General features: G+C 40.1%; 1 protein-coding gene across 6 annotated transcripts in view; it reads left to right on the top strand.

The window, feature by feature from the left end:
* CA8 (carbonic anhydrase 8) overlaps positions 1–22126 on the top strand; it is a 115447-nt gene that overhangs the window by 67455 nt on the left and 25866 nt on the right. For all 6 annotated transcript variants that reach the window (XM_045861046.1, XM_045861050.1, XM_045861047.1 and 3 more), the window contains exons 5-7: positions 11807–11869; positions 14080–14128; positions 15661–15773. In XM_045861046.1, the coding sequence (XP_045717002.1) occupies positions 11807–11869; positions 14080–14128; positions 15661–15773 (225 nt within the window). The remainder of the gene's footprint in view (positions 1–11806; positions 11870–14079; positions 14129–15660; positions 15774–22126) is intronic.

The following is a 22126-nucleotide window of genomic DNA, read 5'->3' as shown; positions in this document are numbered from 1 at the left end:
ATCCACTGAGCTACGCCGACCAGGGCAGAACTGCTTTTTCTGTGTCCCACACAATTTGGAAGATTGTGTTTCCATTTTCATTTGTATGACGGTATTTGTGAATTTCTTATTCAATCTTTTTGTTGACCCATTGGTTATTTAGTAGCATGTTGTTTAATTTCCATGTGTTTGTATTTTTCCGGGTTCTTCTTGTAATTAATTTCTAATTTCATACCTTTGTGTTTGGAAAAGATGCTTGATATAACTGCAGTTTTCTTAAATTAATGAGACTTGTTTTGTGGTCTAACATGTGATCAGTTTTGGAGAGTATTCTTCTGTTATGGGATGAAATGTTCTGTATACTTATATTAATCTTATCTGGTCCAATGTGTCATTTATGCCCATTGTTTTCTTGTTGAGTTTTTGTTTGTTGATCTATCCATTGATAAATTTGGGTGTTCAAGCTCCCTACTATTATTGTAATACTGTAAGTTTCTTCTTTATGTCTGTTAATATTTACTTTATGAATTTAGGTGCTTCTATTGATATGTTGGGTGAATAGATGTTTAAAGTATTGTATCCTTTTGTTGGATTGATCCCATTTTCATTATTTAATGCCTTTCTTTCTTTCATGTCACCACCTTTGTTTTAAGTATTTTTGTTTTAAGTGCTCTTTGTCTAAGTATTGCTTCCCTAGATTTCTTTTTGTTTTCATTTGCATGGAATCTCCTTTTGCATCCCTTCACTTTCCGTCTGTGTGTGTCTTTAGATGAGACATAAGTCTCTTGTAGGTAGCTTGTAGGTGGATCTTTAAAAAAATTATTCAGCTGCCCTGTGTCTTCTGCTGGGAGCATTTAGTTCATTTACATGAATAATTGATAGGTATGCACTTGTTTCCATTTCATACTTCTCTGTTCCTTCTTCCTGTGCTCTCTTTCCATGTGATTTGATGACTTTGTTTAATGATCTGTTTAGGTTCATTTCTCTTTGTTTATATTTTTGTGTCCAGTAGTTTTTCGGTTTTTGGTTACCAAGAGGTTTATACTTAACGACCTGTGCCTATAGCAGTGTATTAAATTGGTGGTCACTTAAGTTTGATTGCATCCTAAAAGCTCTACATTTTTATTCTCACCCTCATGTTCTATGTTTTTGACATCATATTTTGCATCTTTATATTTTGTGTAACTTTTAATGATTGTACAATGAAATAATTTTGTGACTTTTTTCTTTTAACCCTCATACTAGTTCTTTAAGTGGTTGATCCACTATGTTTACCATATGTTTGTCTTTATCAGTGAGATTTTTAAAATATATTTTATTTTTATTTTTTATATATTTTAAAGATTTTATTTATTTATTTTTAGAGAGGGAAGGGAGGGAGATAGAGAGAGAGAAACATCAATGTGCAGTTGCTGGGGGTCATGGCCTGCAACCCAGGCAGGTACCCTGACTGGGAATTGAAACTGCGACACTTTGGTTCGCAGCCCGCACTCAATTCACTGAGCTACACCAGCCAGTGCTTAAAATATATTTTATTGATTATGCTTTTACAGTTGTCCCATTACCCTCTTCATTCCCCTCCACCCTGCACACCCTCTCCCACCCACATTCCCCCCATTTAGTTCATGTCCATGTGTCATAAGTTCTTTAAGTTTTTTTTTCACTTTCTTTTTTAAATATATTTTATTGATTATGCTATTACAGTTGTCCCATTTTCCCCCTTCACTCCCCTCCACCCTGTACACCCTCTCCCACCCATATCCCCCACTTTAGTCATGTCCATGTGTCATACTTATAAGTTCTTTAGCTTCTACAATTCCCATACTATTCTTACCCTCCCCCTATCTATTTTCAACCTACATTCTATGCTACTTATTCTCTGTACCTTTTTCCCCTCTCTCCTCCTCCCACTCCCCTGTTGCTAACCCTCCATGTGATCTCCATTTCTGTGGTTCTGTTCCTGTTCTAGTTGTTTGCTTAGTTTCTTTTGGTTTTGCTTTAGGTGTGGTTCATAATTGTGAGTTTGCTGTCCTTTTACTATACATGTTTTTTCTTCATCTTCTTTTCTTAGATAAGTCCCTTTAGCATTTCATTAAATAAGGGCTTGGTGATGATGAACTCCTTTAACTTGACCTTATCTGAGAAGCACTTTATCTGCCCTTCCATTCTAAATGAGAGCTTTGCTGGATAGAGCAATCTGGGATGTAGGTCCTTGCCTTTCATGACTTGGAATATTTCTTTCCAGCCCCTTCTTGCCTGTAAGGTCTCTTTTGAGAAATCAGCTGACAGTCTGATGGGAACTCCTTTGTAGGTTACTGTCTCCTTATCTCTTGCTGCTTCTAGGATTCTCTTCTTCATTTTTACCTTGGCTAATGTAATGATGATGTGCCTTGATGTGTTTCTTCTTGGGTCCAACTTCTTTGGGGCTCTCCGAGCTTCCTGGATTTCTTGGAAGTCTATTTCCTTTGCCAGAATGGGGAAGTTCTCCTTTATTATTTGTTCAAATATGTGCTCAATCTGTTGCTTTTCCTCTTCCCCTTCTGGTACCCCTATAATTCGGATGTTGGAACGTTTAAAGATGTCCTGGAGGTTCCTAAGCTTCTCCTCGTTTTTTTTTTTTTTAATTCTTATTTCTTCATGCTTTCCTGCTTGGTTGTTTCTTGCTTCCTTCTGGTCCACTCTATTGTTTTGAGTTCCAGTTTCCTTCCCTTCACTATTGGTTCTCTGAGCATCTTCCTTCATCTCTTTTATGGTAACCTTCATTTTTTTTTCATGCAATTTGCACCCAAAATCAACCAATTCCATGAGCTTCCTGATCACCAGTGTTTTGAACTGTGCATCTGATAGATTGGCTATTTCTTGGTCACTCAAAAGGATGAGTTCTGGGAGACTGATCTGTTCATCTGTTGGAGACATGTCTCTCTCTCTCTCCTTTTTTTTTTCTGGTCTGGTTGCTCTTGTTATGGTGAAGGGGGAAGTCTTAGGTGTTCACCTGGGCTGGGCACCCCAGTTGCTAGATTGTGACATTGTATGTGGTGGTGGTGGCAGGGGCGGGGGCAGGGGTGGGGGCAGGAGCGGGAGGGAACAATGGCGGTAGTTCAGTTCTCCTGGGATCTCAGTCCCTTCTCTGGGATCCTGGGTTGCGCGCTCTGCCCTGGTCCACAATGCCGCTTCACTGGGTCCGCCAGCTACTGCTTGTGTACTCAGGGTCCACCGCTGCAATCTTGTGTGTCCCGGAAAGCTTACACGCTCCCGGTGCCTTATGCACCCGTTCTCCCCGATCTCCGCACACCCCGACCCGCGCCCGCCCCTCCTCTGAGCCCCTCCTACTGGTCTGGATGAACAGCTCTACTTCAAATTCTTGGCTGTCTGACTTCCATTCAGATAAATTCTCTATCAGTTCTGGGTGTTATTCTGGCTCTAAATTGTTGTTGTTCTAATCTTGGTTGTGTGTGGAGGTACGGTGCGTCCACCTATGCCTCCATCTTGCCGGAAGTCCCAAGTTCTTTAACTTCTACATTTCCCATACTATTGGTGCCCTCCCCCTGTCTATTTTCTACCTACCATCTATGCTACTTATTCTCTATACCTTCCCCCCCTCTCCTCCTCCTACTCCCCTGTTGCTAACCCTCCATGTGATCTCCATTTCTGTGGTTCTGTTCCTGTTCTAGTTGTTTGCTTAGTTTCTTTTTGTTTTTGTTTTAGGTATGGTTGTTAATAATTGTGAGTTTGCTGTTCTTTTACTATACATGTTTTTTATCTTCTTTTCTTAGATAAGTCCCTTTAACATTTCATAAAATAAGGGCTTGGTGATGATGAACTTTAACTTGACCTTATCTGGAAGCACTTTATCTGCCCTTCCATTCTAAATGAGAGCTTTGCTGGATAGAACAATCTGGGATGTAGGCCCTTGCTTTTCATGACTTGGAATACTTCTGTCCAACCCCTTCTTGCCTTTAAGATCTCTTTTGAGAAGTCAGCTGACAGTCTGATAGGAACTCCTTTATAGGTAACTGTCCCCTTATCTCTTGCTGCTTCTAGGATTCTCCCCTTCATTTTTACCTTGGCTAATGTAATTATAATGTGCCTTGGTGTGTTCCTCCTTAGGTCCAACTTCTTTGGGACTCTTTGAGCTTCTTGGACTTCCTGGAAGTCTATTTCCTTTGCCAGATTGGGGAAGTTCTCCTTTATTATTTGTTCAAATAAGTTTTCTACTTGTTGCTCTTCCCCTTCCCCTTCTGGTACCCCTACAATTTGGATGTTGGAACATTTAAAGATGTCTTGGAGGTTCCTAAGTGAACCTGGAGTTTCATTTTTTTTGAATTTTTGTTGCTTCATTCTTTTCTGTTTGAATGTTTCTTGCTTCCTTCTGGTCCACTCCATTGATTTGAGTCCCAGTTTTCTTCCCATCACTATTTGTTCCCTGTGCATTTTCCTTCATTTCACTTAGCATAGCCTTCATTTTTTCATCTAATTTGCAACCAAATTCAACCAATTCTGTGAGCATCCTGATCACCAGTGCTTTGAACTGTGCATCTGGTAGGTTGGCTATCTCTTGGTCACTTATTTGCTGTGTGGTTCTGATCTGTTCTTTTGGGCCATTTTTTTTTCGGTCTTTCTGGGCCTGTTATGTATGAGGGGTGGAGCTTTACGTGTTCACCAGGGTGGGGCAACCCAAGAGCTGGGTTGTGATGCTGTATGTGGGGGCAGGGTCTGAGAGGGGACAATGGCGCTTGCTCTGCTCTCTGTCAGATTGCAGTCCCTTCCACCACTTTCCCCAAGCAAAGTGGGCCTTTCTGGTGCTGATTCCCATGTGGGTGGGCTTGTGTACATTCTAGGACTCTGTGGGACTTTCCAATGACCTCTCCTGTGAGGCTGGGCATCTCTCCTTGTGCATCAGCCCCCACAGGTGTTTTCAATCAGTGCCCAGAGGCTCTATTTCCCGGTGCTGGGATCCTGGGTTGCTTGATGTGCCTTGTTTCACAATTGCTGCATTGTTGGGTCTGCCCATTGCTACTCCGTGTCCGGGGTCTGCCAGCCGCCTGCATACCCAGGATCCATCCGTTGTGGTCTTGCACACCCAGAATGCTTTACACGCCCGGTGCCACCACTTTTTGTGCCACAACCACTCTCTACCTGGCCGCCCTACTCTGCCCCTCCTACTGGTCTGGATGAATGTGCCTATTTTAACTTCTTGGTTGTCCAACTTCCATACAGTTCAGTTTTCTGTCAGTTCTGGTTGTTATTCTATTTCTAAATTGTTGTTGTTCCTATCTTGGTTGTATGAGGAGGCATAGTGTGTCTACCTACGCCTCCATCTTGGCTGGAAGCCCCAGATTTTTTTAAATATATATTTTTATTTCTAGTTATTTTTTTTTCTTTTTCACTCAGAGAAATCTTTGCAACATTTTTCATAAGGCTGGTTTAGTGTTGATGAATTCCTTTAGCTTTTGCTTGTCTGGGAAACTATCTCTTCTTTAATTCTGAATGATAACTTTGGGAGTTTTTCTGTTAATGCTTTTAATATTATCATATCAATTGCTTTTGGTCTGCAGAGTTTCTGAAAAAAATTAGCTTATAGTCTTGTAGGGGTTCCCTTGTGTATCACTAGTAGCTTTTCTCTTGCTGATTTTAAGGTTCTCTCTGTATCTGTAATATTTGACATTTTAATTGTAATGCGTCTTCATGTGGACCTCTTCGGGGTCATTTTGTTTGGGACTCTGTGCTTTTTGAGCCTGGGCGTTTGTTTCCTTCCCTGTATTAGGGGTGATTCCTTCACTGAGTTTCTGCCCTTCACTCTCCCTGTTCTGCTGGGGCCTCTATAAGGCTATGCTAGTGTGCCTAATGTGGTCCCAGAGTTCCCTTAAACTGCAGTCATTTGTAAAAATTATTTTTCTCCATTTGCTGTTCAGCTTAGGTGAACTGCAGTACTCTGTTGCTGATCTGTTCTTCTGTATTATCTAACTGCTGTTCATTCCCTCTAGTGTAGCTTTCATTCAGTTATCATATTCTTCAGCTCTGATTGGTACTTTCTTAATTTTGTTTCTTTGTTGAAGTCCTCACTGTGTTCACCCATTCTTCTCCTGAGTTCAGCGATCCTCTTTATGATTATTACTTTGAATTCTTTATCGAGTAGATTGCTTAACTCCTTTGTTTAGTTTTTGTCTGATGTTTGGTTTTCCTATTTTGTTTGGAACATATTTCTTTGTCTCCTCATTATGCCTGATTCTCTGTCTTTGTTTCTATGCATTAGGTAGATTAGCTATGTTTCGCAGGCTTAAAGATGCGACCTCGTGTAGGAGATACCCTGTGGGGCCTGGCAGTGCAATGCCACTCTGGGCGCCAAAGCCAGGTGCTGGGTGCTTCATGTATCATTCTAATGTGGTGGGCCTGTGGCTGCTGCGGGCACCCTGGTGGACTAGGGAGCTGGCCGAGGTAGAGGCGTGGGCAGGACTCTCCCAGGGGTGTGCCCAATGGCACTAGCAGGATAGCAGGAAGACTGTAAAATGCCACCAACTAAGACTGGGCTCAGCACAGGAGAACAAGACCATGGAAATGACTTTTACCAGTGTCTCAGTCCCCAGAGAAAGTTCCAGCTGCTTCCTGCCTCTCCAGCATGCACTTCAAGATTGGCAAGTTGAACTCTTAACCTATAGCCTATGCGCTTTTTTGTGTGTTGGTTTTACACTGATTTCTGAGTCAAGTGAGACCGTGTGTGAACCCTTTAAGGGTAGGTTTTTCTTTTTTCTGCAGCTCTAGAGTTTTCCTGGACATATTCTCCATTGATTTTGAAAGCCAGGTGTTTTGGGGGCCCCTCTGTCCTGTGCAGGATCCTGTGCCTGATGCAGAGCTTGAATCCCTGGCTCTTCTGGGAGAAGTTCTGTATCCTCGAGCTCCCTCCCGACTGTGAAGCACACCTCTGCTGGGGTGTGGTTTTTCTCTTGAGTCGACTGTATTTCTACCTCTTCTACACTTCTCGGCACTGCCCCTTGTTGTGGAGGCTCTATTCATTCTGTTTCCAGGCCCCCTTCAGAGGGAATCCAGCATTTTCCTACACTTGCATCTTGAATGGGAACCCAGGATATTTTTGGGTCTCCCTCAATTTTATGACATGGTCGTGACATTAAACGTGTATATATAGCCTGGCCATGGGCTGGAGCATTGTCCTGATAAGCCAAGGTTGCAGGTTCCATCCCCAGTCAGGGCACATGTGAGTACAAGAATCAACGAATAAATGCAGAAATAGGTGGAACAATAAGTCGACGTTTCTGTCTCTCATTCCTTCCTCTCTCTCTAAAGTCAATAAATAAAAATAAAAAATAGAATAAACCACATATACAGAGAACACTGATAATTTAATGATACAAAACTTGATCTTTGTGGGTCATGAAAGAGCAGCCATATTCATGAGTGGCAACTGGTTCATTTACTTATTAGAAATTTTCTTCAGAGTGCCATTCAGGGGCTTTGGAGAAGTGATTTAGAAAATGCCTTCTGAAAACAGAGTTTACTTTATCAATGAAAAATAATTTGAAATGTTTTTGGACTTTGGCTGACTAAAAATCTAAGAAAAATCAATGATGTAATCATGTCATAGATCCTTTTTGTTCTTTGTTATTCATAATTTTTACTCCAAGATAATTTGAAGTGCCTTATACGAAGCATTGATAAAATAAGACTGGCAAAGACTTTGCTGGATATAGTCAATATAAAGTTTAGATTTGAACTCCATGGTGGACAAAGGAAATTATACAAATTTAGTGAATGTACAAAGGTAGACCATCTGCTTTAAAAGGGAGAAATTTAATCTAGTTCCTAGGGTGAATCTTTTAAATTTTGTCTTATTTATACTGCATGTGATAAAAGATGTATCTTATAGAAGAGAAACTAAGGGCCAGAGAGGACAAGTCATTGTTTATAGTCACACAGAAATTTGCTGTCACCAATCAGGACCAGAAACCGTTCTTTCACTCTGTGTGGTCCCAGAAATAGAAGGCAATGCCCCATTCTTAAAACAAAAACAAAAACAAAAAACAAAACAAAATAACAAAAAACCCCAAACTAATACAATGAAATAAAAACAAGAATACCAGTAACCAGACAGCCACACATAGAAGAGCAGGGACTAGTAGAGCACGGGATGGAAAGCCAAGGCATTTGAAACTACCACGAGTTTCCTAAGAACAAGCTCAGTGTTGGGGGCAACAGGAGGTTCGAGAGCAGGAGCACTGGTTCTAACTTGCCATATGTTTGCTATGAGAGAAAATTCAGGTAATCCATGTGAAAATGCCTTTCAGAAGAAAGTAGAATTACACAAACTATGGGAGCAAAATTTCATGAAGGAAAGAAGAGCTGATCAGGATGGTCAGCTGAAGCAGAGGGGGGAAGGACTGAAGTCCATTGGGGGTCTCACATGTAGGTGAGAAAATGGGAGGGGAGAGACTCAGAGGCAGTGACTACAGACTTCTCTTTCAAGAAACCTGATTCAAGAAAAGGAAAGACAAAAAGGGTCATGAGGTGGGGAAGGCCTGTTTGTTTCATTTTGAGATCTGAGATTCGCCTGTGTTTTTCTTCTGAGCCAAAAGGGCTAGTTCAGATATGGGGTTTAAAAATACTGGCAAGAAATGGGATAATGGACATAGGAATTCCTGGAGAGGGCAGGAGGGCATGGGGTGGAGAGCATATGTGTGTGGACTAAGCTTGGACAGGAGGGGACCCACCCTTCCTTCAAAATAGAGGGCCAGGAGGAAAAGGTGGATAGAAATGGGAGTAATTTGTAGGCAAAAAAGCAGGAAATTAGAGGAATTCATGCCTGATGACTCTCATTATCTCTGAGATACAAAGCAAAATTATTTATAGAGAAAGGAAATGTGAGTTTGGGGTTGGGTTTTTAAATAGCCCAGAAGAGGAATGATAATAGACTTAACAGTGGGTGTACCCACTTCAGATTGGATAACCCAGATTGTACTGGACAATAAATTGTGGATTGTTCTCTATCCAGGTAGAGGAGTAGAAAATTCTAGCAAATTGTTCCACTGGTCCATTGCATAGCATACAATGTAGGACAGAAGGGTTAGAGAGTTGAGAGTGTTTGAAGAGGTGTCACTCAGTGTAAGCAGGAAGGGACAGAGACAAAGCCAAGAGTCCCCCGAGAGTCTTGGCTCCTTGTGGTCCATTAATGGAAAGAGAGAGAAAAGAGGGAGAGAGCTGGATAGGCGAGAAGTTTTCAGAGTGTAAACAAAGCCAGTGTGTGTTCTCAGGATTGATTTGCAGAGGGAGAATGGGGCTGCAAGCCATGAACTGAGGGGACAGGTCACCAACGTGGATGTTGAAGTCCTCCAGAGAGATGGCAGGGGGTGACAGCTGCAAGGGAGTCACTAGTGGATCAGTAAATGACAATTAGAACATGACAGCATCAATGGCAGATGGTCCACTCAGCAGAGAGCCTTGTGCATATGCTTCTGAGTACTGATCTGAAGGTAACAGCAGGGCACTGACCACAGCTTTCAGTCTTATGTGAAGGAGGCTACACAGTCTCCACTTGAAAGGCCAGGGAGAGCTGTGACCTTGGGTAGACACGAGGGGGTTCACATAGACCAGGAGGTGGCAGGAGAGCTTGTCAAAGACATGGACTCATCTTGCTCCAGAGGACACAGAGGGAAATGAGGGGAGGTGGAAAAATACCAGGCCAAGCAGGGCTGAGATTCTAGGAGAGGAAACCGACCAGAGGCTTTGCATTTTGGGTGGTGGTGAAAGATGGATAAGGTGAGAGGTAAGAAGGTAATTGTCTCACGGCTGCTGGTGGACTCGTGACACCAGGAGTGCCACTACCACGTGTTGTCACCTGGACTACTGTAGGATTTTAGGGGCCGAGGTGTGCAGAGTATCTTCTGTGCTTGCTTTTTGGTGGCTGTAACCTCTGCAGACCACAACCTGGCAGAGGAGGAAAGAGAAGAGATTGTATAGTATTGATAAATTGAGTTTGTGACTAGATATAAATCTTTGCCCATAAAATAATCTTTATAGATAAAAGGAGCCAGTAATAGTGATTAAGGGCTACTATACCTAAGAAGTTATTTGATACTCTATCACATTCTGAGAAGAATGATATGGGTGATTGAATTATAATGCACTGTGCCCTGTTCTGAGGTCTTTGGTTTAGTCTTCTCTTCAACCCTATCACTTTTATTCTCTGCCCAAGTAGAGTGAGGTGCAGATGTTAAGTAAACTTGCTCAAGGCTAAAAAGCTAGTCAGAATTAGAACCCAGGCATCCAAGGTGAATGAATGTTCTTGATCCTGAACCACTGCTTGATGTGGTGGTGCAACATTCAGATGTGGACTCTTCATAGTTATAATCTGACAGAGATACAGGAAATGAAAACAGACCCTCAGTTCTAGGTGCAGACATCCAAATGCTACATCAGGGTTAAACCGAAAAACAGAGAGGCCCATTTCCCCTGAAATCTGGTGATGGCTTCTGTTTAAAGATCCAGGCTTGGCCCTCACTCATGAATACATTTACCTCAGGTATTCTTTCTTTCTTTTTTTTAAATTTAGAGAATTTATTTTGTTTTTAGAGCCTATATTAGGAATTTCAAACAGTTGGAAAATATAGTCTTGATTATTTTGAACTGATTGGCGTATTTTATTTTTATTTTTTTATTTTTTTTCCAAAGATTTTTTATTTATTCATTTTTAGAGAGAGAAGGGAGGGAGGGGGAGAGAGAGAGAGAGAGAAACATCAATGTGCGGTTGCTGGGGGTTATGGCCTGCAACCCAGGAATGTACCCTGGCTGGGAATCGAACCTGGGACACTTTGGTTCCCAGCCCTCACCCAATCCACTGAGCTACACCAGCCAGGGTTATTGGCGTATTTTAGAGTATGCAGATTTCTTATTTCTTTTCCTTTCTCTTTGATGCTCTTTCACCTAGCATGTTTCACAGTTGGCTCACATAGAGAGAAACAGAATATAATCATGTTGACAGCTATTCTAGCTCTTTATCAGTCATTTTCTAAAAATATATGTGGAAGAGAAAACGGGAGTGATAATAGTGATTATCTGAGGTTATAAATTATCTCTGCTGTTACTGCGCTCCTTTATCACGGGCTATTAAAACTTGGTTGAAAAGTGGAAATAAGATTGCACTTACAATTTTTAAAAACAAAATCAAGATTACGTAATGTAAGATTCTTTTAAAGTCTCAAGTTCATTGGAACATTTTATACATGACAAAGAGGTAATGATATATGATCTTTGAAAACAGAAAGTCATAAACAGCATATTATTATTTGAGGCTACAAAGGTGGTTATAGAAATTACGTCCAGTTGTCATCAATTGTCCTGGTATCAGTGGCATTAGCATATAAAATCACATACCCACTTTTCTAAGTTAATACAATTTTTCAACATTGATAAAATTTTTATAATGATGATCGAGAAATGCCAGAGGAGAAAATGAAAGGGTTTGGGCATGTGAAGGACAATTTTGATTTAGAAATATCTTTGAAATGTATATATTGCTGTATTACATGATTTGATTCATTTGCAGCACAGTGCCTTACACATAGCATGATGAATTTAGAATGGATTCTTGGAAACATCCAAGAACATATCTAATATTTGATTGTGGTAGCTTCTTTAATTACCTTCAACTTTAATTACCTTCAGTAAACGTTGACCTGGTTATTCATGAAAAGGTCATTTAATTATTCCCCAAGAAGGAAATTCAGGTGGACTCGATCCTCACTTCTATAATCATTTACTTTGAGTAAAAGCTAAGTATTTAATACCTTTGTGGTTATGGTGTGTGCTTTATATATTTCAGATAGGAAAAGAACATGTAGGCCTAAAGGCTGTGACTGAAATCCTTCAGGATATTCAATATAAGGTAAGGCATTGTTTTAAAGAAAATAAAAACCCTGGTTGTATAAGAGGTCCCTACGGCCACCTTCAGGCTCGATGACTCACTAAAAGGACTCACAGAAAAGCTGCTGTTCTTATGGTTGTGCTTTACCACAGCAGAAGGACATGCATGAGGAACCAGTGCCGTGAAAAGCCATGTCCGGGAGAGTCCAGGAGAAACCAGGCCCAGCTTTCAGGGGTCCCCTCCCAGTGGTGTGGTGTGGGGATGCACCTGGTTCTCCCAGCAGTGATGTGTCATAACACGTGTGAGGTGTTGCCAATCAGGGAAGCTTCTTGAGCCATGGTGACTTGGGATTTTATTAGGGGTCATGCATTGCGTGAGGGACTGACCTCAGCAACTCAGACCCCAGCCTTCCCACCCTGACCCTCAGCCAAACTAGACATTCTTGGGATCAACTTATCTTCTCAAATTGGTATAGCATGGGCCAAGGCCTCCAGCATACAAAACACTCTGTAAGGCAGAATATCCCAGGGGCTCAGAGATTATGACACAGGAGTTTTTAAACAGCCATTTCTTATTTTTTTAACATTTTTTTTGAAAAAAATTTATTTGTTTTATTTTTAAATTACAGTTGACAATACAATATTATATTAACAAGGGTCAGTCTTAAAGACGGGCCATTTTTGAAATGTGAGGATTTGAGCAACCCAGGCCTGTTGAGTTAAACTTTTCTGCCCATTGGTTATAGGAAAGTTGTGTAAATGAAACAAATAAAAATTGTGGCAGCCATACTTCACAGTATTTATATATAAAAAAAGACAAATACCCATAGGCCATAAGATAGTATATCCCAGAGAAGGTGTTATAGATTGATTTGACCCTGCAGTGATTAAGCCTAGCATGGCTGAGAAGCCAAGTTCTGCCATAAACAGTACCTTTTATGGTTACATTATCATCAGTAGAATCTGAGTGGCCTTGGAGGGGAGTAGTTTAATCCTGCATGGATACTTATGGCACAGCATACTGATCCAAAGACCCAAAGGCAATGCTAAAACCCATTTGGGAATGAAGTCTCATTAACTTTATGCTAGCACTAACCCAGGGAATGTTGAACCAGATGAAGAACCTCTACCAAAGATCTCCTGAGCAGCCTCAGAATGAATCCAGGTACCAAGGGAAAGTGCAGAGAGTCAAAGAAACTGGTAAAAGAGGACATGTTTCGACTGAAATTTGTCTGAAAAAAATAGGTGGTGAAACTTTCCTTTATTTCTTTGGCTAATATGACATAAATCATTACAGAATTCAGGAGGATGGTGGGAGGCAAGTGATCTGGATCCTGACATGTCCAATAGTCTCTAAAAGTAAGGAAGAGACATAGAGCTCGTGCATTAATGTTCCCTGGTATGTCTGCATTCACAGAGTAAATCTGTGGGGGATGTCCAACTGCCATGACAAGTCTGTCTGCCTCAAAGGCCTAAGCGATTTAAATGGGAAAAAATACAATAAAGAATAAAATAAAAGAACATTAATTTATAATTTTGATGTTAAAAACATAAAATAAAATCTCAGCACAAGATCACAAAAAATAAAATAAAATAAAGGCACACAAAGGACTTCAAAAAATAAATAACACTATTTAAAATAGTGATCATTAATATGAATTACTGAGTAAGGCACACATATTTTTGTTGAAAATTAAATCTGGCTTTGGTAAAGGTTGACTGAAGTTGAATGTTTTCATTCATGTGTCAGATCTTTCTGTCTGGAGGAGGAGAGCATGTGGAAGAGGTCCTAGGGATGAATTGCCAAATCCAAATGAAACAAAATAAGAATTTGGGAGGCAGGTTGTGATGCCAAGATCAAAGTACCAGAAGGAAAGTTCAGTCAAAATAATTACATCAGGGTTCAGGCATTTACCTCCAAAGCCCGAGTCTTTGCTATGGACATGCTAGGCCCAGGAAAAGTAGGACAGATACTAGATTGACAGTTGCCAGTTTCACAGCAGGAACTGCAGGGAGAACTGAACTGCAGTAGAAAAGCAGACTCAGAACAGGAGTCTTGTTGGAACCAGACTCTGTTGCTCCAGTGAGAAGACAGCATGAGACACAAATCTGTGGGGTCCGATGATGTCATTCACAGAAAACTTCAACTTGAATTTTGAGTGCTAATAACTCTTTTATTGTAAAATTAAGAAGGTTTTTTAACATGGGGTAATTTTTTCCCCTTTTTTTTAGGGGAAGTCCAAAATAATACCTTGCTTTAATCCTAACACTTTATTACCAGGTAAGTGTGCATCTGATTGCATAAGATGAATTTTGACGGTGGATATGAGTACATTGCTCTCCTCAGAATGTATAACTATATATATTATTAGTTAATATAATTTCTTTAGTATGTATATATTCTCTATACTAGGTAAACCTTTTGAAAATAAAAATACCACTAGTTCTATGAATCCATGAAGGGTTTCCTTTTTATAAAAATTGCATCAGCATAATAAGATAACCTTGGTATACTTCTAAAATTGATCACTAAAGCTTTTATTAACCTCTAGAGTAAAATAAACTTTACATTGTATTTTATAAGGCAACCTCTTTGCAGTGATTATTTAGGTATGCCCAAATGGGCAAGAATTGTGTGTAAAATACTCAGAATATAATTTGTAGTTGAAGGTTGATTTGTACAAAGTTTTGGTCCTTGCAAATCTTTGCCTAAAGTATGTGGAATTTCTTTTTTAAAAAATATTTTTAAAAAGATTTTATTATTTATTTTTAGAGAGATGAGAAGGGAGGGAGAAAGAAAGAAAGAGAAACATTGATGTGTGAGGGAATCATTGACTGGTTGCCTCTCACATGCCCCCAATCGGGGACCTGGCCCGCAACCCAAGCATGTGCCCTGACTGGGAATGGAATTGGTGACACTTTAGTTTACAGAGTGGCACTCAATCCACTGAGCCGCACCAGTCAGGGCAAAATTTCTTAATATTTCAAATAAAACCAAATAGGTTGATGCATTGTATCTTCTACTTTCTATGTATAATTGCTTTACAACAAAAATGGACATTTATCCATCATATTTAATCATGAGTTCCTCTGATGCAGAGCTATAAGATTCCATAAGAATAACTTTTTGTCTATCATAATATGCTTTTTAAATTTTGCTGTTGAAGAAGCAATATAGATAAAAGCTAGAACAGAATGGTTAAAAACACCATTGAAGCCAGACTGCTTTGGTTCAAATCCTGGCTCTGCCAGTTATTAGCCCAGTGACCTTGGGCAAATTATGTAACCCTCTGTGATCGGTTTCTCCATCTGAAAAAATGGGGATCATAATAGGACTTATGTCATTGATTTGTTGTAAGGATTAAATGAGTAAATGTAGAATAGAACCTTACATGTATCAAGCTTTCAGTAAATATTATGTATAATTAAGTAAATCCTCCAACAAAGTAAAAAAACAAACCATGAATACATTTCTGCCAAAGTGACTAAACTTGATATATAGGTACATATCAAGTTTTATCAAGTTTATATATATTAAGTTTGTACATCAAGTTTACACAACCATATTTGGATACACATAATAAACTGTCGATAGAAATCTCTATAAATAATAGAGGACTCATCATGTTTTCTATCAATTCTTTTCTTTATGATGATTAGTTTAAAAATACATGTAAGCCTTCATTTTAAAAATGACATCAATATGAGAAGTATTATTTGGAAAATTTGTAATTTTGAAAATTATTGTTTTGAGTCTTCAAAATTATGATTAATTAACTTGCCTTTTTGTGACATGTCCACCTGGCTGCACAGACCCTCTGCTGCGTGATTACTGGGTGTACGAAGGCTCGCTCACCATTCCGCCATGCAGTGAAGGCGTCACCTGGATATTATTCCGATACCCTTTAACTATATCCCAGCTACAGGTGAGTGTGGTACCTTAAATCTCTTTGAATGAAGTTCTGAGTTAAAGGTTAAACGTTGTTTCTGTAAAAGGGAAGTGTCTGTTTCCTGTGTAAACTCTCTTCAGATCAGTCACATCTCTGCGGATGAAAGTTAAATGTCTCGAGCTTGTGAAAGCAATTGAAAGGTCAAGGATGAACAAAACCCAGTAATCCTTTATGATCTGTGTTTTAAAAGTCAGTTTTTATGACATAAATAGAAGTCACTGAAATAGTCAAACTTTTGATCAGTATAGTCATTCCTGTGAGTGGGTTTCCCAAGCATGGAGAAGAAGAAGGTCTTGGAAGTAAAGTGACAATGCTGGTTTCTGCTGTAAGTCACAGGTGGGCTTAGAACTAGTTCTTTGTGGGCTAGCACAACAACACATTTGTGTGGAGAAAGGTGAGAGAGTTAGAAAGAATACCCTGGAAAGTTCTGAATTGTTCTGTAGCCCCATGTTTGGTCCCCTACCTCCCACCTTGGGCTCTGCATAGGTGTTCTAAGTGCTCCTCGGTAAACGGCCCTATCTTCCTAAAGGGGAGACTGCCAAAGGAATGTGTATTTGAAGTAATAATCTCAACTGCTTTAGAAAATAAATGACTTTCCAGTTAGCTATAGCTTTTCAAGAGAAAAAATTTAGATGCAGTTATCACAAAGCTCCCAATAGCATCTGTTTAGAGGGCAGATGTTACAGCAGGCAGCAGTGTTAAAAAGTACACACACACACACACACACTCAGACACGTGCATGCATACTAAAATGCAATTTAGGGTGAGTTAGAAAAAATTATTGAATATAATCTTAAGAGAATATGTGTCAGTCTGTCCTTGACTTGAAGGTTGCACTGTTGCTGCTCTATAATTTCAGAGAAAGCAGAGCAAAAATAGAAAATGTCTAGAGAGGACAGTAAAAATGAGAATCTAAATGAAAAATTGAAGTCTCATATTATTGTACTTAAGAAGAACAGAAAAGGAGATAAAGAGAAAGTGAGAAATGATGTATACAATAAAAGGAATAGTGAATGGCAGGTGGAGTCACACACAGATGATGATATTGAGAAAAATAAAACTTTGTGTTGAAGAAAAGAGTATTTCATTCTGTAGGGTTAACATGTGATTAAGCTGCTGGGTATTATGATGGAAGCGATTACTATCTTGAATACATCATCTGCCATGGGATAATGTCTGCACTAGCAACACTGAAAAACAAACTCTCGGTCATAATGCTTTCCTGTGAAGTACACAGCAGCTTGATTCAAGGAGGAGTTTTCTGCTGAAGTGTGCGACTGACAATTAAACATGGCATGGGACATTTACATCTTCTTGAGTACAAAGAATTCTAGAATATGGAATTGGAAGCGCCTGCTTAGTTGAGTTTTTTATATTGTGCTTGGTTAGCAAGCAATACCATATGCCAGGGAAAAACACACAATTGGATGAATTTGAATGAGTGCAATTTTCTTTTTTTTAATGATCAATAACCATTGAATTACTTTAAGATAAACAGTTTTCTAAGCATTAGAAAGCCAAGTAAAATTTTTTTCAGCTATATTGTGTTTGGAGATGAGGTTCCACAAAGATAATAATTTCATCAGATCTGACAACGGAAATTGTAACACATTCTGACTTCACAGAGCCATTGCAATATGAACAATACTCAGAATTGATAAAATGTGGTATTTCAATACAATTGCATATATGCAAATATTTGTGCACACACGTGAACACACACATAGACGGATAATTAAATTTTACCCTCCTTTTTCTGCTTTTTTCTCCCCCTTTTCCGCATTTTCCCCTTATTAATCTATTTCTTTTTTAAAAAGATTGTATTTATTTATTTTTAGAGAGAGGGGAAGTTAGGGAGAAAGAGAGGGGGAAAAACACCAATGTGTGAGAGATACATAGATCAGTTGCCTCTTGTATAACCCAAACTGGGGACCCAGCCTGCAACCTAGGCATGTGCCCTGACTGGGAATTGAACCTTTCGGTTCACAGGCCAGCACTCAATCTACTGTGCCACACTAGCCAGGGTTATTTCTATTTCTTAACTTACCTGCTTTCTCAAATTAAATGTGTCTGTCTTTGTCATTTCTTGTCCCTTTCAACAGCAAGTAACACCAATGAAACAAAAAGAATATGGAATATGTTAATTATTTTTTAATTATCATTTTTAATATATTTTATTGATTATGTTATTACAGTTGTCCCATTCCCCCCTTCACTCCCCTCTACCCTGCACACCCTCTCCCACCCACATTCCCCCCCTTTAGTTCATGTTCATGTGTCATAATTTCTTTAGCTTCTACATTTCCCATACTATTCTTACTCTCCCCCTATTTTCTACCTACCATCTATGCTACTTATTCTCTATACCTTTTTCCCCTCTCTCCTTCTCCCACTCCCCTGTTGCTAACCCTCCATGTGATCTCCATTTCTGTGGTTCTGTTCCTGTTCTAGTTGATTGCTTAGTTTCTTTTTGTTTTTGTTTTAGGTGTGGTTGTTAATATTTGGGAGTTTGCTGTAATTTTACTATACATTTTTTTATCTTCTTTTTCTTAGATAAGTCCCTTTAACATTTCATAAAATAAGGGCTTGGTGAGGATGAACTCCTTTAACTTGACTTTATCTGGAAGCACTTTATCTGCCCTTCCATTCTAAATGAGAGCTTTGCTGGATAGAGGAAACTGAGATGTAGGCCCTTGCCTTTCATGATTTGTACTTCTTTCTAGTCCCTTCTTGCCTGCAAGGTCTCCCTTGAGAAATCAGCTGACAGTCTGATAGGAACTCCTTTATAGGTAACTGTCCCCTTATCTCTTGCTGCTTCTAGGATTCTCTCCTTCATTTTTACCTTGGCTAATGTAATTATGATGTGCCTTGGTGTGTTCCTCCTTAGGTCCAACTTCTTTGGGAATTTTTGAGCTACCTGGACTTCCTGGAAGTCTATTTCCTTTGCCAGATTGGGAAGTTCTCCTTTATTATTTGTTCAAATAACTTTTCCACTTGTTGCTCTTCCCCTTCTCCTTTTGGTACCCCTGTAATTTGGATGTTGGAACATTTAGAGATGTCCTGGAGGTTCCTAAGCTTCTCCTCATTTTTTGGAATTCTTATTTCTCCATTCTTTTCTGTGTGGCTGTTTCTTTCTTCCTTCTGGTGCATTCCATTGATTTGAGTCCCAGTTTCCTTCCCATCACTATTGGTTCCCTGTGCATTTTCCTTCATTTCTCTTATCGTAGCCTTCATTTTTTCATCTAATTTGCAACCAGATTCAACCAATTCTGTGAGCATCTTGATCACCAGTGCTTTGAACTGTGCATCTGATACGTTGGCTATCTCTTGGTCGCTTAAAAATATTGGCTCTGGGCTTTGATTTGTACTTTGGTTTGAGCCTTTTTTTTTTTTTTTTTTTTGGTTTGGTTGCACATGTTATGTATGAGGGGCGGACACTTAGGTGTTCTCCAGGGCAAGGCAACACAGTTGTTGGGTTGTGACGCTGTATGTGGGGGCGGGGTCCGAGAGGGGTCAATGGCGCTTGCTCCTCTCTCCATCCAATTTCAGTCCCTTCCGCTGCTTCCCCCAAGCTAACTGGACCTTTCTGGTGCTAATATCCTTGTGGGTGGGCTTGTGTACATTCTAGGACCCCGTGGGTCTCTCCCATACACTCTCCTGTGGGTCTGGGAGTCTCTCCCTGAGCCTCAATCCCCACAGGTGTTTTCAATCAGTGTCCTGAGGTTCTATTTCCTGGTGCTGGGACCCTGGGTTCCGTGGTCTGTCTCACTGCTCGATGTTGCCTCATTTATCTGCGTGTGAATGTGGGACAGCCAGGCGCCTTGTGTGCAGTGCCTCCCCTCACAGTCGCCACCTGGCTGGGTTTGACAGCCGCCTGTGTTGTTGGGATGCCTTACGCACCCAGGATATGTTACACGTCGCTTTTTGAGCCTCCACTCCTCTTTGCAGGGCTGCCGGACTCCGCCCCTCCTACCAGTCTGGATGAATGTGTATATTTTAACTCCCTGGTTGTCTGACTTCCATACAGTTCAATTTTCTGTCAGATCTGGTTGTTATCTTGTTTCTAAATTGTTGCTGACCTTATTTTGGTTGTGCAAGGAGACACAGTGTGTCTACCTACTCCTCCATCTTGGCCGGAAGTCCAGAATATGTTAATTATTTTTCACTGTGTGGATACAGGTCTGTTAGAATTTGGAAAACCATTTCAACTTTGTCTCTTTTCAGTCTTACCTCCTCTTCATCTGTCCCCATCCCATATTTCCTGTGGATTGAGACGTGGGACTCTTCTTAGCTCCTGACACCTGAGTTAAGGCACAGTGTGTGTGTGGCAGGTGGGATCTGGGAGCACCCTGGGACCTGGACAGCTACGGGTCTGATTATATCCAGGAGTCCTCAGCAGGCCTTTCTTGTCTTTGTGTTCTACATGTGGTTTGAGGGTTAACAGACCCTCAAACCGGTTGCTGTGGACCACAGCATGGTCATGTTTGAAATGAATTCAAGTGCATTGGAACAATTGTTGTAAGCTTTTTTTTTTTTTTCCTGTATCCGTGATTCTCAATCAATCCCCTGGAGGGCTTGTTAAAGCGAAGATGCTGGGCCTCACGCCAGAGTTGCTGATTTGGTAGGCCTGGGGCAGGAACTTATTCCAGGAAACACACTTTGAGAACTGCTGTTTTTCATCTGCCAGCATTTATCTCCATGTGTAATTTCCACTCCAACACCAAAACGGTGTTTCTGAAGGGTGACACCAGACCAGCCCTATCCCATAGAAACATGATGTGAGCTAACTATGAAGATGAAAATTTCTAGTAGCCCCAGTAAAAAGTCAAAATAAAAGGTGAAATTAATTCAAGTTGTCTATTTTAACATAATATATTCAAAGTATCATTTTAACATGGATGTAATCACATCAGTGAGTTTCTGTTTTTACATTCTTTTTTCATAGTGACTTTCAGTGTTTATTCAGTACATCTCAGCTTGGACTGGCTGCATTTCAAGTGCTTGGTGGCCCCCTAGGACTGGTGGCTGCTGTGCTGGGCAGTGTAATTTTAAGATTCTCTCTTTCCTTGAAGACTCTCTCTTTCCTTTCTTAACATGTACTATTTTTAGGAATTTGTGGGAAATTTTGTGTCTGTTTCTTCAGTGTCTTTCATGATACAGAGCATATCCCCTGTGGTCATATACTCTGCAATCTGTAAATCTTGAGTCAATTTCAGTGTGTGTGGCTCATCAGTAACTGTCCTACAGTGATGAGGGCGAGACAGTGGCAGAGACCAGGCTGGGGACTGGAATAAGAGGAAAGTTTACCTCTATGTTCTGGGGAAAAATGTTCTCTAAGCTCTTCCTCAGAAAATAAAAAAGATCAGATTAAAGAGTAAGTGATAGAATGAGGGTTGGTTTATGAACAAGAGTTCAGTAAGAAAGGGGAAGCAATGTTTTGAGAAAGACAGTGAAGACAATGAAACAAAAGCAAGGCTGCAGTACGTGGAAGGTGCATATTACATAAAATCTCACGATGTACACACATATATATGCAGACTGTTGGAGCACAGTTTGCTTTGACTCTTTCATTGCTACCCTGATGAATTATATTACTGTAATTCATGTATCATCATTGCCTGATGATAAAAGAAAATAAGATGAGAACACCACCTTTTATGTGTTTTTTCTCTTTTAACATGATGACACATGAGATGTAAATTACAATAAGTCAGTTAGCAGATGTACATAGAATCTTGGGAATTCCTAACAATAATGAGTGTCAAACCTCAGACCCTGGACATTAGCACTTTAAATGCATTCATAAAGAAAGCAGCGTTAAAGCTGGACTTTGAAACTCCTGGTCCACGAGTCAGTGAAGGTTGGAAAAAGCGTTTTACTTAGACCAATGGGAGTGCAACCCAAGTTCAGAGAACAGTGGCTGTTCAACCCTGCTGCCTTCAGAAGATGAGGGTTTGTCTCTGAAGTGTTGGACCTCTGCTGTTTCTCTCTCTCTTTTAAACTGGTTAAAAACAAACACCATGTTTAAGCAGAGTAGCATTAAAAATTGACGAAGTCATACGTACTGATATATATGATAATGACTGCCTCTGTACTGCCCTGACATTTGAGTTTTGTTGAAGGCTTTTATCCTGAGGTACTTTCTGTTCATTTCTTGCTCTCTCTCACATCAGTGTGGGACAACGCAGTAGGCACTCGAAACCATTTGAAGTGACTAAAGGGTTTGAGGGGTGGTTACTTCAGAAAAAAATTGGCATTTCAGAAAGATGTGTTTTTCCCTCGATCTCTGTTGATGTTTGAAGTCTTCAAAGCATTGCTATGATCAGAGA

Source organism: Phyllostomus hastatus, unplaced genomic scaffold (assembly GCF_019186645.2).
Source record: "Phyllostomus hastatus isolate PE091 unplaced genomic scaffold, TTU_PhHast_1.1 phas_scaffold_21, whole genome shotgun sequence".
In the NCBI taxonomy this organism is placed as follows: Eukaryota; Metazoa; Chordata; class Mammalia; order Chiroptera; family Phyllostomidae; genus Phyllostomus; species Phyllostomus hastatus.
Note: the sequence above shows the minus strand (reverse complement) of the source record. Positions and strands in the feature narration are given on the sequence as shown.